This window comes from Ambystoma mexicanum, chromosome 10 (assembly GCF_040938575.1).
Source record: "Ambystoma mexicanum isolate Mex_15411 chromosome 10, UKY_AmexF1_1, whole genome shotgun sequence".
In the NCBI taxonomy this organism is placed as follows: domain Eukaryota; kingdom Metazoa; phylum Chordata; class Amphibia; order Caudata; family Ambystomatidae; genus Ambystoma; species Ambystoma mexicanum.
The window spans coordinates 1,188,359,441-1,188,375,155 of NC_090932.1; the positions used below are offsets into that span (position 1 = coordinate 1,188,359,441).

The 15,715-nt window shown below is 47.2% G+C and overlaps 1 protein-coding gene across 2 annotated transcripts in view; it reads right to left on the bottom strand.

The window, feature by feature from the left end:
* Window positions 1-2,985: 2,985 nt before the first annotated feature.
* Window positions 2,986-15,715, bottom strand: part of CCDC60 (coiled-coil domain containing 60) — an 879,096-nt gene continuing 866,366 nt past the window's right edge. For both annotated transcript variants that reach the window (XM_069619175.1, XM_069619174.1), the window contains one exon: window positions 2,986-13,022. In XM_069619175.1, the coding sequence (XP_069475276.1) occupies window positions 12,912-13,022 (111 nt within the window). In that variant the 3' untranslated portion in view covers window positions 2,986-12,911. The remainder of the gene's footprint in view (window positions 13,023-15,715) is intronic.

Consider the following 15,715-nt stretch of genomic DNA (forward strand, 5'->3'; position numbering starts at 1 on the left):
CAGGTTCTTGGTGCTTGACAGGGTCGAGTCAGTTTCAGGGTGCTTTGCAGCACCTGTGACAGAGTTCAAGATGGGAGACAGGTTTGGGTATCAGGCGGCAGGCAGTTCAGCGAACGAGGCTGGACGGAGGCATGTAGGTTGTCCTACATGGCGGGTCGGGGTCACAAATCGTTGTCTCAGTGCTGGCTGGTGGGTCTGAAGCTCTGGACGTGGCATCTCAGCTGACATTAGAAACTGCAGTGACAACAGTCTGCGGTGCAGTCGGTTGCAGATCGAGGGGTTCCACTCCCTCGAAAATATCTGTGAAGGCGGACGCTGGTTGAGGCTTGTCGATGCACTCCTCCTAGCTTCTTTGCTGGGCTTGTGTCGTCCCTTAAGGCGGATGGCCAAAAGCTGAAGAGAGTGTTGCAGGCAACGGCCTTGTCCTTAGTTTGGTTCAGAGACTCTCTGGCACCTCCCACCTCAGAAGCTTGCTTGTAGAGCCTAGCAGGGCATGCTGTGTGCTGGCTGGATATCGGTTCTGGAGCTGCTGGAGTTTCCCCTGGATTCAGTAGCTCTGTCTGTTCCCTGGGAGATGTTTAGCAGAGGGATCTTGCTTCCTCTTTGGAAATCCTGGCCTTCCTTCACTGGTGGAAGCTGTAAGGCAGACTGTACTCCAGCCAGGGTTCAAATGTGTTCTTGTGAAGTCTTCAGGTCTGCCCAAAAGAGGGGCTCACTCTCTCTACATGTGGTGTTCCCCAGGGATCTAACCTATCCCCCTGGTTTTTCAATGGCTACATGCCCCTCCCCCCCCGCCCGTATGATAGCCACCTTCATTGCCAACTTTCAGTGTTACGTGGATGACACACAGCTCTCCTTAAGGCTACCCTCGGCCTCTTCCTCACTCATACCTGACTGACTGTCTGCAATTCAGTCGTGGTGTGCTGCAAACAACCTCTGCTCAATGCCAGTAAGACATAGATTTTCCTATTTGGGACCCCTGCTCCCACCTTCCCTCTTTCCCTCTGGCCGGCCTCCATTGGCCCTGTGCCTCCACCTACCAACCGGGCAAAAAATCTGGGGGTCATCTTTGACTCCACTCTCTCTCATATCACATCGCAGGCATCTCTAAAAAGTTCCACTACCAACTGCACCTTCTCAGAGGTATTCCACCTTTTCTCACTTTCCCCCAGAGGCTCACTGTCTCCAGAGCCCTGGTTCTCTCTGGGCTGGACTACTGCTACAGCCTCTTCCTCAACCTGCCCTCTTCTACCCTCCGTGCTCTTCAACTCATCCAGAACAGAACCGCAAGACTAATCCTTGGCATCAAGCCCAGGGACTGCATCTCTCTGGCGCAGAAATCCCTTCATTGGTTACCTGTGGCTGCAAGCATTAGGTTCAAGACCCGTTGCATTGTGCACAAGGCTTTCTGAGGCCAGTGCCCACTCTATTTGCAACGCTCTCTTCCTAAATACTGTCCTTCCCGAGCCCCCCGTTTGTCTTCCTCCAACTCGGTGTGGGTGAGTCCTTCTCCAAGCAGAGACTTGGGGGGAGATCTTTATCCACTGCAGGCACCTCCCTCTGGAAAAGCCTCCCTGCCTCTCTCGATCTTGGGCTGGATCTCCTTAAGTTCCAGCAACTCCTCAAGACTTTCCTCTTCGCCTCCTCCTTCTCTCTCCCTCTCCCCTGCTAACCACCTCTTTCTGCTCTCTCTCTCCTCTACTTCTGCTCAGTTTCACTGATAGGTTGCCTGTTGTAGCCACAGAGCCTCACAGGTCCCAAGCTTTCCTCACCAGTCTTCTGCAGTTGCCCCCGGCCTTGCACTTGCCGCAGCACTACTGCACTTCGGGTTACGACCCATGAGAGTGGTATCTCTCTGCACCGAACCCATTTTCTGACGGGGGTTGAGTGCACTTGGTCCACATTGGCCCTCCCACCCCCCACACACTTGCTGTTCTGTTCTCCTGCATGATCTGAATGTACTTTGCCTAGTAAAATCGTTTGTCTTGTCCTCCCTATGTCTTCCCCTCTCGTGCATGGTTGCACTGCGCATAATAAATAAACAGATCAATCAATAAAATCATGAAGGGCAGCTTACATTGGAAATGATCAGCCACATGAACCTTCACTCATGCTCAAATCAGGAAGTTCCTGCAGAATCAGGCTTCACGATGAGCATAACTTAGGTACTAAGCTTAGCCTAGCTTTGTGAGTGTGTCGTAGATCTAGTTTGGTTCACCTATACATTACGAGAGTAGCCCAGGGCTGGAGACATGAAGCGTGGCAGCAGTGCTCCCATCCTAAGTGTACCATGGAAAAGTGAGAGTACAAGACAGAAGACACAAATATGACGACAAGGCGTCATTAGGCATTAAAGTAAATCAGGGCAGCCTGTGACTAGGGGACCAAAACTCAAGTGTCTTCCTGTGAAGGGAAGGAGGAGAAGGGATTACAGTAGGGAGGTGTAAAGTGAAGGCAAGCGGGGTGAGGTAGGGCAGAATCCATGTACAGCAGGGGATAAAAGGAAGGGCAGAATGTAAAGGCATGAACGAAGGACAGAAACAACATGGCAAAGGGATATAGTAGACGGAGAATGAGAAAAAGGGAGCACCGTATGAAAATAAGAGACCGCCAGAATACCAAAGGCCAACAGCTTTCTATTAACAGGGTTTTATGAAACAGCCCTTCGCATGCTTTTAATCATGTTTGCTTTTTCCATGGAGATACAGACCCCTGAAAGCAACGTGCTAGTGACTAAAAAGCCAAGACTGATAAAGATGATTCTGCTGCAATTAGGCTGCCCCGTATGTTCTTGTGCATGTATGACACTGCACAGATTAAACCACTTCTATGCAGATGGCCAGACATTCACACAACTCTGGATTATACTAGTTAGCGCCCGTTCAGTGGCACCGTGTGTGGCATCTGCTTTTAGTGGGGAATGTCTCCGTTAATTAGCCCCAAACTGGCTTGCCATTTGAAAGGAAAGTGTGCGTGACAAGATAATAACGAAGACAGATCCTTTCACTTTATTTCAATCATAAAATAGTTAGAAAAAGGCACATTTCTATTTCACGTCATCATTGAAATGCAATTTACCATTGGAATTTGAAAGCAAGACGTTGGCAAATCTTAAACAATGGGCTTCTAGCCTAGAGAGCCCCCTGCATCATCGTGCACCCGCCCACAGTCCAGAGATGCCTTTTGAAAAATCCCTATCAATGATAACATTCCTGCAGATACAATGCTGGATACTAATGATCAGAGGTTCATGCCCATTGCTAGGAGATGATCGCCATCCGCATCTAAATGTTAATGTTCTGCCACCTGCTCACCACGCCTCTGCCATCTGCGACAGGCGCTTGCAGGAATTAGCCAATTGTATTCCAATGCAAAGTTCTGTGGATGCCATTCCAGATCCCCGGTGCCTACTGGGTCCACTGCGTAGCTCCACTTTGGTTGGCTGCATACCTACAATGGCTGCCTTTACAAGAGTAGCATGGCACTGAGGGGTGCTTCTTGTTTCTCAGGCAAGGCAAACCGAATAGGATAGCGGGGAACATTCACTTGATATTCACAGCATTCAGCTATTCACGGACAAATACTTCTTTTATTTCATTACATTGAAATAACACGTGTAGACCACCCTTTTAACAGATTAATGGTGAAACACGTAATAATTCAGTAGCAGTGACCAACAATACAGTCCGTGAATAACACATCTTTAGGTATATGTTTGCCTATGCCTGGAGGGGAACTATTAGTGTCCCTGTGACTACATATATGAACATGGTCGATACGTCCCTTAAACCTTCTACTCACTACTCACGTCCCGCTCCTTTCCGACCTGAGCTATGTTTCTTGCTACCCATTGCAAAGCATGCTTATATCAATCTTGCAAATGCAGAGAACATGATTGGAAAAAGATTCCTTTGCTGTCCAGGATCCCATTGCGTGTGGGTAGTGTATGTGATGTGAGATGTACTGGGAGAGTCAGAGTACTTGGATAATGTTCACAATCTTTACATCCCCTCTTCCAGTGTATTAGAAGAAGCAGGGACTGCATATGAGCTTTAAGATACAGGGGAGTCGGGGGTGTAAGCCATTGGGCATGGCAGAGACACAATGGTGCATATTACTCAACATAGTGGCTTTTGCATTGATAATCTGTAGTTCACTTCTTTTTCTGACTTGTCGGATGCCCCAGCTACAGGTGAGAGCACCGAAACAAACAAAAAACATTCACAGAGAAACCCAGCACACACAGGAAGGCGAAGACACACTCGCCGGATCCCCCTCCTCAATCACATTCTCTTGATCTAGTATGGTAGGGACAGAAAGGGGGGTTGTCTGGTGAATGAGGGACTAACGGGTACCAGACAAGAGTGACAAACATGCACAGACTGGTACTTCCAGTGGCGCTTCATCTAGACTCATACGAATATTTGAACTGATACATCAATTTTAGATGAGGAGATTCTTCAGACAGGATTTGCCATAAGGGGTGTCTCATGAAGAGTTAACATCCAAAGAGCAAATCGTTAAGAAGGTATGTAGAGAAGGCCAGTGGACTTGCCCACACATGCCATATGAAGGCATACTGGTGTAGGAGGCTATGAAGATGCCACATCTCTCACCACCCACAGTGGAGGCCCACCTTTGAAGATGTATCCCATTGGGAATTGGGGAGTCTTAGATGATTGGCTTGCAGTAGAGAAAAAGACATACATGACAAATATCCTGTGAGAGATTCTGATGCCTTTTTTACAGAGCAAATAGTATTCAAGCATCTAGTCAATAGAGAAGCTCTTCATGGATCCAGCAAAGAAAATTATTGAAGAAAGATCTGATTCATATGGCATATTCAGAAAGTTCGGAAGAACATAAGGGTACATCAGACAAACAAACCTTGTATTTTCGAAATACAATGTACAGCTCACAGGAGGAGCACCCTTGAAAATCAACGGGCCTCCAATTATAGATATAGAGGAACTCATCTTCCATGTTGCTGGTCTAAGTCGCTGTTGGCGATTAGTTCAACTGTTTGTACGTATGAAGGAAAGCAACATTGAGATTTCAAAGTAGGCAAGACTTCTATATAGAAGGACATCATTAAGAGTCCCTCAAAACACTGTCCGACACAAAGACTCAGACGTTTTCTTTGCACTGTTTACATACAAATACATTTTTTATAAAAATTGGAGTAACTTAATTGAAGTCCTCCTTTGGGTTCTGCCCGATTATGACCCGCTGGACAGGACGCCCACACAGCAAGGAACACCCCTGAGGTTTATGTAGCTTGTTTCTAGACTGGGCCTCATTACAAGTCTAGTATCAAAAAATATATAAAGGGCACCTGGTATAGGTCTATGGTCCTCCAGGTGAGTATACCAATGCAACAACAAAAATGGACCAATAGACAAAGATGACAGAGTACTATAAATTCTGTTTCGTTAATTCACAAAATATGATTTTAATTCATCGCATATGAATACATCTCATGTTCATATTTAAAAGACGAAGCTCAGAGCCTATAACCGATCATTCATACTCTTCTGCACTCTACACACACACATGCTTCTCTAATGTGTACAAAACAAGTGTCATAATGCCACTGTATCTAAACACAACAAATGTAAAATGAAACCCCTTCTGAATTACAGGTGTGTCCCTCTGTATCTATTACAGGAGAGTCTAACAGTCAACAGGTTTTTCGGTTGATATTCAATGGGACATATGCATCTTCAGCCGTTCAAATCTGTCAACCTTCATCAGGACGGAGGTGGTCGTGCACGTGGTCAAGGTTAAGCTGTCTGGAAAGGCCTAATGGATATTTACATAACATGCCCTCTGTTTTGTGGAGGGCGGTCTTGATCAAGTCTTGTGCCAAGTCTCCATGCAGAGCGCGGCCAGAAATCCATGAACAATCACTGCTTATAAAATCCGATTCCAGGCCTGATAAAGATAAAGGCCCGAGTGTGGTTAAGCAAGGGTTATCCCCAGCTCACTATGTAAGCAACTGGCTTTTATAACAATAGTGTAGGTGTTTGGATAAGCTTTCGAGAGAGTTGGAGCTGAAGACAGAAAGATTGCTGCACAGCAGAAGAGAGAGATGGAGAATAGAAACATTGTTGTGGAAAGGCACATCAGGAGGAGCGAGATGGCTAGAAGGTGAGCTAAAGGAGGAGAGGAAGGAGAATAAAATCCTCCTTTGAATGCCTGGTCTGCAGGCTCATTGTCTCTCTTGGCCTTTCGCTGACATTGGCCACCATCTACAGGCCACCTGCCAAGGTCGCCCTCTGCCTTTATGAATGGGCTGATCTCTCCTCCTCTCTCCTTGCCTCTACCTCTAAGCGTCTCGTACCCAGGGATTTCAACATCCACTTGGACTCCTCTGACCACTCTGGGCATCCCGATCTCCAGTGCCCTTGGTATCTTTGCGCCTGTCATGAGGATTCGTCTGAAGCCTGCCTCCATGTGCAATTCTTGGTATGACTCTGACCTTGCGGCTCTCAATCGCAAGTGCAGAGCTGCCGAGCGGAAGTGGAGGGGTTCAGGCACATCCTCTGAGAAACTGGCCTCTAAAGGCAATACAGACTCTCTATTTTCTCCATGAGACGGTCCACATTCAAGCCTGCATCTCCGTGACCAAGCTTTTTAAAATCTGCAAGGAGCTGGACAATCCGGCTGTAGTCTCTACCTCTTCTCTCCCTTCCCAGGCCCTCTGTATGGCCATGGCTTCATATTTCACCAATAAAACTCAGGACACCCTGTTCACGCTATCTTCCTCTCCTCATCTCTCTCCCTCTACCTCTCTCAGGCCCCCTCCAGCCACCTTTCCCTCTTCTCTCCTTCTCTCCTCTTTCTCTCCTATAACACCTGATGATGTTTCTAGACAAATCCGGTCTACAAAGGTTTCATTCAAACAGGTCTGCTGCTCCTCCAGAACCATTAAGGACAACATTGTTTCCCTCGCTCCAGCCTTGGCCGATTTCTGCAATCATTCCTTTTCCCACTGGATCTTTCCCCTCTCTTCTCAAGCACTCCCTTGTGCACATCCTCCTGAAAAAGCCTTCTGCTGATCCCTCATGCCCGCCCAACTATTGCCCGAACTCGATCACTCCTTTCCTCAGAAAACTCCTGGAGTAACTGGCAATTTCTCACCTAAATCTCCACACTGTATCTGCTGGTTATCTCCATGACCACCAGTCACGGAAACTGCTCTCCTGAACTCCTGTTAAGATCTGCTCTCCAACCTCGACTCCAGCTCTCACTCTGTCCTCATCCTCCTTGACCTCTCTTCTGCCTTCGACATGGTCAATCATTCCACCCTGATCAATTGTCTTAGTGTGAACCTTGGCATCACTGGTCAGGCCCTGGAGTGGCTGACCTCATGGCTCTTGGACCGACCCTCCCAGGTCCAACTTGAGTCTTTTCTCTCCACCACCTCTCTTTGAATCTCTATCTGGCCCACATGATCTCTAATTTTCAGTGTTGTGCCAATGACACACAGCCCTCAGGCTACCCTCAGCCTCCTTTCACCCTCCTTGCTAATTCCTGACTGTCTATCCGCTATTCAGGGATGGTCACCTCTGCCTTAATGTCAGTAACACAGAGATCCTTCTCATTGGGACCCTGGCTCCCAACTTTCCTCTCTCTGACCGCCCTCCTTGGGCCAACTCCTCTCACAGTCCTGTGAGGCAAAAAACCTTGGCCCCATCTTTGATTCCACTCTCTCCTTCTCTCCACACATCAGAGACTTTGCCAAGAAGGCCCACTTCCAGCTGCACCTCCTCAGAGGTCAGCTGCACCTCCTCAGAGGTATCCCACCTTTGTTCACCTTCGCCCAGAAGCTCACTGTCTCCGGAGATACGGTTCTCTCCAGGTAGGACTACTGCAACAGCTTCTTTCTCAATCTTCCTAACTCTACTCTTCACCTTCTTCAACTAATCCAAAACAGGACAGCTAGACTTATCCTTGGTCTCAAGCCAAAGGACCGCATCTCTACAGCTCTGAAATCTCTCCACTGGCTACGGTGGCTGCGAGGATCAAGTTCAAGACCATCTGCGTCATCCACAAGGCTTTCTGGTGCCTTGGTCCTCTCTATATGCAACGTTCTCTTCCTAAAGACCTTCCTTCTGGAGACCTCCACTACCTCAAACTCTCTGCGGGTCAGATGCTTCTCCAGACAGAGAGTGGGGATAGATCTCTCTCCTCTGGAGGTGCCTCCCACTGGAATGGCTTCCCTGCCCCTCTCCAACTTGAGCCAGATCACCTGAATTCCAGAAGCTGCTCAAGAGCTCCTCTTCTCTTCTTCCTTTTCTCTCCCTCTCCTCTGCTAATCTACCTGTTTGCTTGTCTTGGCTAGTGGCGTTTTGACCTCAGATTCACACAGGGTGCCACTCCTTGAAACTCCCCTTGACCAGTCACCCGGCACTGACTTCTGGCCTACACAGCACTTCTGGTCTGGGACTGTATTTGTGTAGTCCTCTGCCATCCTCCCACTTACTCGGAACACTGCTGCCCTGACTGCACTTCACACTTACCCCTTCCTCGCACCTCTCCCCTCACACTTTCCTCTGCACTTTGTTGTGCTTGCACGATCCGAATGCCACAAAACATAGTAACATTGTTTGTCTTGTCATCCCTCTGTCTCCCCTCCTTTGCCTTGTGGCACCAAGAAATACTTTTTTAAAGGAGCATTATAAACACTAAATCATATCATATATCATATCATGAAGGAAATAGGGTGGAGGAGCGTTTTCAAGAGACTGTTGGATGAGCTTTCTAAGGGGAGGTAGACAAGAGTATTCAGAATGAGGAGGGACGAAACATTAAGGGAGAGAAGGAGTGTATGGTTGGATGGTTGGAGATGACATCAAGAGAGATGGAGGAGTGCATAAAAGAAAAACTTTAAAAGATCAAGAGGGAGGTATAGGAGTGCAATCAGGAGGAGGTAAGAGGGGAAATCTTAGAGCAGAATGAGATTTTGATTTTATTTATTTTATGTTATTGTTTTCAAGTGCTGGACCTACCCAAAAAGTCCTGAAGTACCTTAAAAAGTTCAGAAGTTTAAGAGGTGGGAGGTTAAACAGAATTTGCAAAACCTTCCAGGTCAGGCTAGGAAGATTAGGATAGACAGGTAAAGGCAGGGGAGGTGGTGAGGCCGAATTAGGAGTTGGAAAAGAGATTTGCTTTGAGGCTTTTTCCGAAAGTGATGATGATGGGAGTGGTGTGGATGTGAAGAGGAGTCTTTTTGTTGGAGGGGCATATGAAGAGGTAATACATTTTAGATTGGTTTCGTTTTGGGAAATGGGTGGCCATCCATGTGGTGATGGTGGGGAGTCAGCTTTTGAGGGAAGTATAGTGTAAGTGAGATGAGATTTGGAAGTATATTTGAGTGTTGCCTGCAAATTGATGGAAATTGAAATTTTGGTTGCTAAGAATGTGTCCAAGGGATTCTACATTGAAGAGGAGTAAAGACAGGGAAGATCATTGAGGAACCCCATACCAGACTGGGACAGACCGATAGGGACACACAGAGACAACATTTGTCCTGTCACTAAGAAAGGCGATGAGCAAGTTGAGAATGGTGCCTGGTAGTTTCATCCTGTGGGATAGGATGTTTAGGGAAATTGTGCATTTTATGGTGTTGAAGGCTGTGTGATCTTTGCCCGATGTTCTTTCTAGATGGCAACGCCCTACTATTGGATGCCAGTATACAATGCCTGACAAAATTTCAGCATATTCAGAATCATGCTGTGTGAATAATCAAGCATAAGAAAAAATCTGATCGTATCAGTGAAGCAAGGAAGGAACTTCATTGGCTAAGGGTTGAAGACTGTGTAATGTTCAAATCAATGACACTCACAAACAAGTGCCTATATGGAAAAGCTCTGGTTTACCTCAAGTCCAAGATTGTGGGCCAACCAGCAGTCTTAGATCTGAGGCCCAAGGGCTCATTACAACTAACCTCCACAGGAAAGCAAATGGTTTGGGCAGAGCCTTTCCAAACCGGTCCGCTCACCACTGGAACAAATTGCCTCTGAACCTGAGAGTTGAATCTAACCTCCTCATGTTCCAAAAGCAATTAAAAACCTTTCTATTCAAATTAACTAATAAACCCTGAGTAGAACCTGCTTCTACCTGTTTCTTGGCTTGCCAAGCGTCCTGTGCCCTGTTTCATCCAGTCCTATGTATATACACGTCTTCATGTGGTGCCACGATGCTTGCGTGCTTTCGGCGCCTTATAAATAAATAAATAAATGTTGTAGAGGTCATCTAGGATGTGTAGTGCTCTTGTCTCAGTACTGTTGGGTGGATGAAAGCCAGACTGAAAGGAGTCGAGATCATTTGTCATGAAGTGTTGATGAAAGTTAGCTGGTGAAGCAGCTTTGCATAATTCTTATGAGGTATGACAGGCTAGAGATGGGACAATAGTTTCCATGGAGTTTGGGGGCGAGGGATGTTTTTTGAGAAGGGGGATGATTTGTCCCATTTTAAGTGTGATGGGGATAGTACCATGCGAGGGACAGGAGTTGATAATGTTGACCCAGGGTAGAGCAGTTAGTTGCAGCTTGGAGTGGGCATTCATCGTCCAGAAAGTGTGCTGATTTTGTATTGGCTGTCTGGGTGATGAGGGTGTCTCGGTCAATGGGGAGGAAGTGCCACATGTGTTAAAAGGTTTAATGGAGTGGGAAAGGAGTGTGGAAGCAGACAGAAGGGCTTGTCCGATGTTGTGTATTTTAGAGTTCTAGTCCATGACAGAGTTGCATACTGAGGTGGATGGGGTGTGTAAGGGCTGGATGGTGGTTTGGAGATTGACTTGGCAATATTGAATAGTTTGTGTGTAATTGTTGGTAGATTGGATTTCTTGGAGGTAGAGGGAAGCTTTGGTGTTCTGAATGGCCATATTGTGTTTGCTGCAGCAGTGGTTGAGGGGTGTCCTGATGGCGGGGCAAAGGTTCTTTTGCCTGGCTTCCTGTTTGATGAATAGGGGGCAATTGTTGAAGCGTCGTTCATGGTGGTGGTTGTGGGGTTTTTTTGTTTTGTGGGGGAATTCTAAAGCGAAGGTTGAAAGAGTAAGCGAGGAGGAAGAGAGGACTATCAAGAAAGAGGTTGGAGGAGAATATCAGAGAGGTAAGAAGGGAGCAGACCCACCCTAATATTGAGGGTTGTGAATGGAGGAGGGGTGGCAGTCTGAGCTGATGCAAAATATTAATGAGGTAGAAGTAAGAGAAAGGAGAAAAGACAGGTAATGTGGGAAATGTCTCCTTATGCACAAGATCATTGCAACTTTTCAAGGATGCAGATGAAATAGGGTGTTAGGCACTACAACCTGGACCATAAGACAGGGAGGTGTAGAATGCACCCTGACACAACCTGTAGAAAAGCCCGGATGGCCAGCGTCTTGGTTGTTGGAACTCCCTTTGGGGCTAATCTCAGTATCATGTAGCCATAACTTCGGCATTGTTCAGACCTAGTATTCCAGTGCATGAGGGCCACAAGACCCAAGCGACGTGTCTTTCAGGGGTCGAGTATAAATTGGATCTACAGAACAGAGAGCCAAGAAACAAGTATGGGGACACTGATACTCAACCCCCAAAGAATGTGAGCAATTGATTAATGAGACATCTCTTCAAGGACTCTATGGAGTAAGGATTACAGAAATGAGAGCTTACTTTTTATTTTTTACCCAAAGGCACCTTATGGTTGAGTTATATTTCCCTTAGTTGAACCAATTAAGTAATGTTTCATAATAAACTTGAATTTGAAAAGAAAATGTGCTTGCCTTATTCTTAACTTTCTGACTCCCTGCTGCTCTAACCACAACAGCTCCTCCCCCTCTGGTCTTCCTAATAAATATGCCTTGCTCCTGTGGCTCCTCCTGCTCTTCTCACAGTGTCTTGCCACTAGAATGCAGTCCTCTATGCCAAGTGGAAGTGTTTCCCTCCTTTAATATTAGGGATAATTGGGTATTTGAGGTCATAATGGGTCTGATTTGCTGGCCTGTTTCTTCCTTGGTTTCCCTGGTACCGATTACCTTTGACCCAGTGAACCCACTTCCCCTATTGTGGGACTGCCCTCCCCTCCTTAACCTCAGGTGAAAGCAGGGGGTTGCTATGTCTGGAAAAGATCAGGGGCTAAGCTAATGTCGGGATTGGGGGACTCGGGGCTATCTGGCATTTTGGTTGTAGCACCTGAGCTTCTATCCGGGGCTACAACCAAAAGACTCGGGGCTATAGCCCCCTCAGCCCCCCTAACAACACCATTGGGGGAAAGTAATTGAGGATTTACCATACTAGAGCTAGGAGAGTAAACAGAGTTGTGTCGCACCCGTTTTCCTCCTGCCTAGTTTGCACACAAACCCACACACATGGTAGTTCACAATTTTGCACAATCTGTTCCGGATTCACATCTGTCCATGTGCCTGGCTACAAAGAGATCCACTCTTATATCATTTCCTGCTGATCAATATAAGCATGCTAAGAAACACAATTCAATGATTCTTGGAGTCTTGCTTTGTGTGGTTTGCCTTCAAACTGCATACACACTTTCAGTGGCAGCCTTCTCTGCTGACATATGAAATACCTGATTAACAAAGTCTAAATCCAGAATTCTGCAGACATATTAGGGGTTACAATGAAAAGATCAGCATGTGTCCAGTAGATGTGGCTGTTGGGGAAACATTGACAGTCATTGCTCTTTCCAGCCGACCTTCATATTTAGTTTAGTCATAGGGTAGGCGGCTGCAGCGGTCATTGTCTCCCCTTTCATTTTCCAGTCTTCCACAATTACAGATCTTGGCTTGCTCAACGTAACCCCCCAAATGATCATCCTTTTATAATTTGCAAATGTTTTCCTCTTTTAGTCATAGAAGTAGCCTTGGACGGGAAATCAGATGTGTGTTGTTTGCTTGGCACCTTCATTTGTCACCTTATTGGCGGGGCACTCTGTGCTCTTTGGCAGTTGGAGGTCACACGTGTCTGGAGCCAAGCGGCATACTCCTCCGGGGACATCTGAACAAATGTTTCACGCACAAACTGCAAAACAAAAGGCAGATGAATGAAAATCAAATTGACGCACTTCATCCCTCGCAGCTTGCAAGGAGTACAGAGTTTACGGACATTCCAATGCATTCTGGGAAAGCCCCAGAATGCAACTTGCTCTGTGCTCTCCCACTGGTAGACATGATGTCCCTAGAGCTATTCTAGATTCTCCTTCTCTGACCAATGAAGAGGCAGAAGGGGCGACCGAAGCAATAGAAGGACTGAAGAGAAGCAGCAAAGCTGTAGACTGGGCAGAGCTAATGGAAGAGGAGCACAGGAGGGATAAGGATCGGGAGGATAGACTTGAATGAGAAGAGGAGGAGAGAAGAGGAACTGGTAAGGAAAGACAGGGAACGAAGGAGGGAGGAGGAGAAGGATCGAGAGAGATTTCAAGGAAAGGAAGAGAGCGGAAAGGGAGATGAGGGAGAAAAGGGAGAGGCAGCTGGAATAAGGTAGAAAGTTAGAGATAGCAAAGCAAGAAAAAGCAAGTTAGCTGAGAGGGAGCAAAGGTTGTTACAGTTGGACAGACTGGCAAGGGAATGAGCATGCAGGGAGGAGAATGATCGAGCAAAAAGGGCGGTAAAGAGAGAAGTAGCACTTGATAGGGGAAAAGACTTGAGGAGGATAGACAGACAGCACAAATTCTCGGGGCACGAGCACAACAGAAGGAGGAGCAGGCCTAGGGGCCTGGGCAGGAGGAAGTAGGTGCAACTTGAGTGACATCGATCCTAGCATGAAGCCCAACACCGACTTGACGTTGAGGAGACTGAGTTTTGCAGATGCTTTCTGTAGCAACATGGACACCAGATCTGAAAATTATAAGTATTTGTATTTGTTTTATTTGTAACGCGCACCATCGGGCCCGGAGGCATCAGGGCGCAATTTAGACATGGTTACATAAGCATACAATTAAATAAATTCAAAGCATTAAACAGTACACAATATACAAGGCATACAGCAATATACATATTTACGGAAGGTAGATTAGAGCAGGAGTTTCCCAGGGCTGGTCCGGACATCATGGCTGGTTGGAGAGCCAGGATTTGGTTTTAACTTTGAAGGCACTAAAGCATTCTTCAGATCTGATGGTGAGAGGGAGGGCATTCCAAAGCTTATAGGCTAGGACGGGGAAGCTAGATCCACCCGCCTTTTTTAGTTTGAACCTCGGGATGGTTAGGCAGTGGGTCTGAGCCGTTCTTTGCGGACGGGTGGGCGCGTGTCAGGATAGCCGGCTACAGAGGTATGGTGGGGCTTGGTTAGCTAGGCATTTGTGGGTGAGGCCTAAGGCTTTCAGTGCAATTCTCTGTTTGACCGGTAGCTAGTGTAAGTTAGATCTAGATTCTGAGATGTGGTGGTTACGTGGGATGTTTAGGGCTGCTCTGATAGCGTTATTCTGGGTGATTTGCAGTTTGTTCAGATCCACAAGTACAGTGGGGATGAGAAGGGGGGGCAGTTTCAATCCCAGTCCGGGGGATGGGGGAAGAGAAACGGGTGCCATGGGAGTTCAAGACGAACACACACACACACACAGAGAAGGAGGGGCCCGCTCGGAGGAGCAGGTACAAAAGGCGACTGACTTTTGCACCTCACACAGCACCTACATCGATAGACTAAGAGACCTCCCAGGGCGAAGGAAAGGGGAGACATCCATAGCTTGTTCAAGGGGACGATTGACTAGAGTGTATGACGTCAACAGAGAGTGCCCATACTAGAACCAATAGATGTATGCGCAGGCATTGAGAGTGAGAGGGGGGACCGCCAAGTGAGACTGACCAGGAGGACACACAAGGAGGACGCAGCATCCACACAGATGCCCTTATTAGAGCGAGGAGAGGTACAACCTCATTATGTGCCATGGAAACACACAGACAAGGAGAATATGAAGTGTAGGTTACGATCGTTGAGTGCGGTAGCTGGGAAGTGGATCTATGAGATAGGACAGCTGGCCATAGGCTAGCAGTGGGAGATGTAAAGGGACTACTAGTATCGATCTTAGGAAATGCAGCTGATGATGTATGGAAAAGGACAGGGTTCCCGGGGGTGATGACAAAAAACACTGCCCATGATAGGTCACCATTCGCAAACAGCAGAGCGGCAGTATGGCAAGCACTGATGACACAATATCCCGACATCCAACATTGGGGCGATAACGTCACACAAAATGAGGGAAGATGCAGTACATTCAGGAGATTCAGGGGCATTGGCGCCTCGAAACTCGAGAGCCTTGTGACAAAACAGTAGCAATATTTTATCAAATCTTAGTGCAAGGGCTACTGGAGCAAGTTCAGAAGAGTTTAAGGAAATTAGTAGGGATGGAGGCGAAAGTATAGCGGAGATGCAGCTCACGATAGTTCATCATTATAGGCTGTGGCAGGAGAAGGTTAAGCAAAAAGCAGAGGACAGGAAGGCAGATGAAGCAACGCTGGTACAGAGAAAACTATTGAAATATGCAATAGAGGGGGCAGTGATAACCAGCCCACCCCACAGGTACAGCAGCAGCCGCAGCCACAACAGTTCGCACTGGCCATTGGAGGAGGGTTTATGGGGCGGGGTGGACCACAGAAAGGGTTCCGAGGAAGGGGGGCGGCCAACAGAGAGGGCGTGGCTATGGGGCACAGATGCATCACAACCAAGAAGGCTTTCAAGGAGGGTTTTGATGATATGGGCAATAGGTGCAGCACAACCCA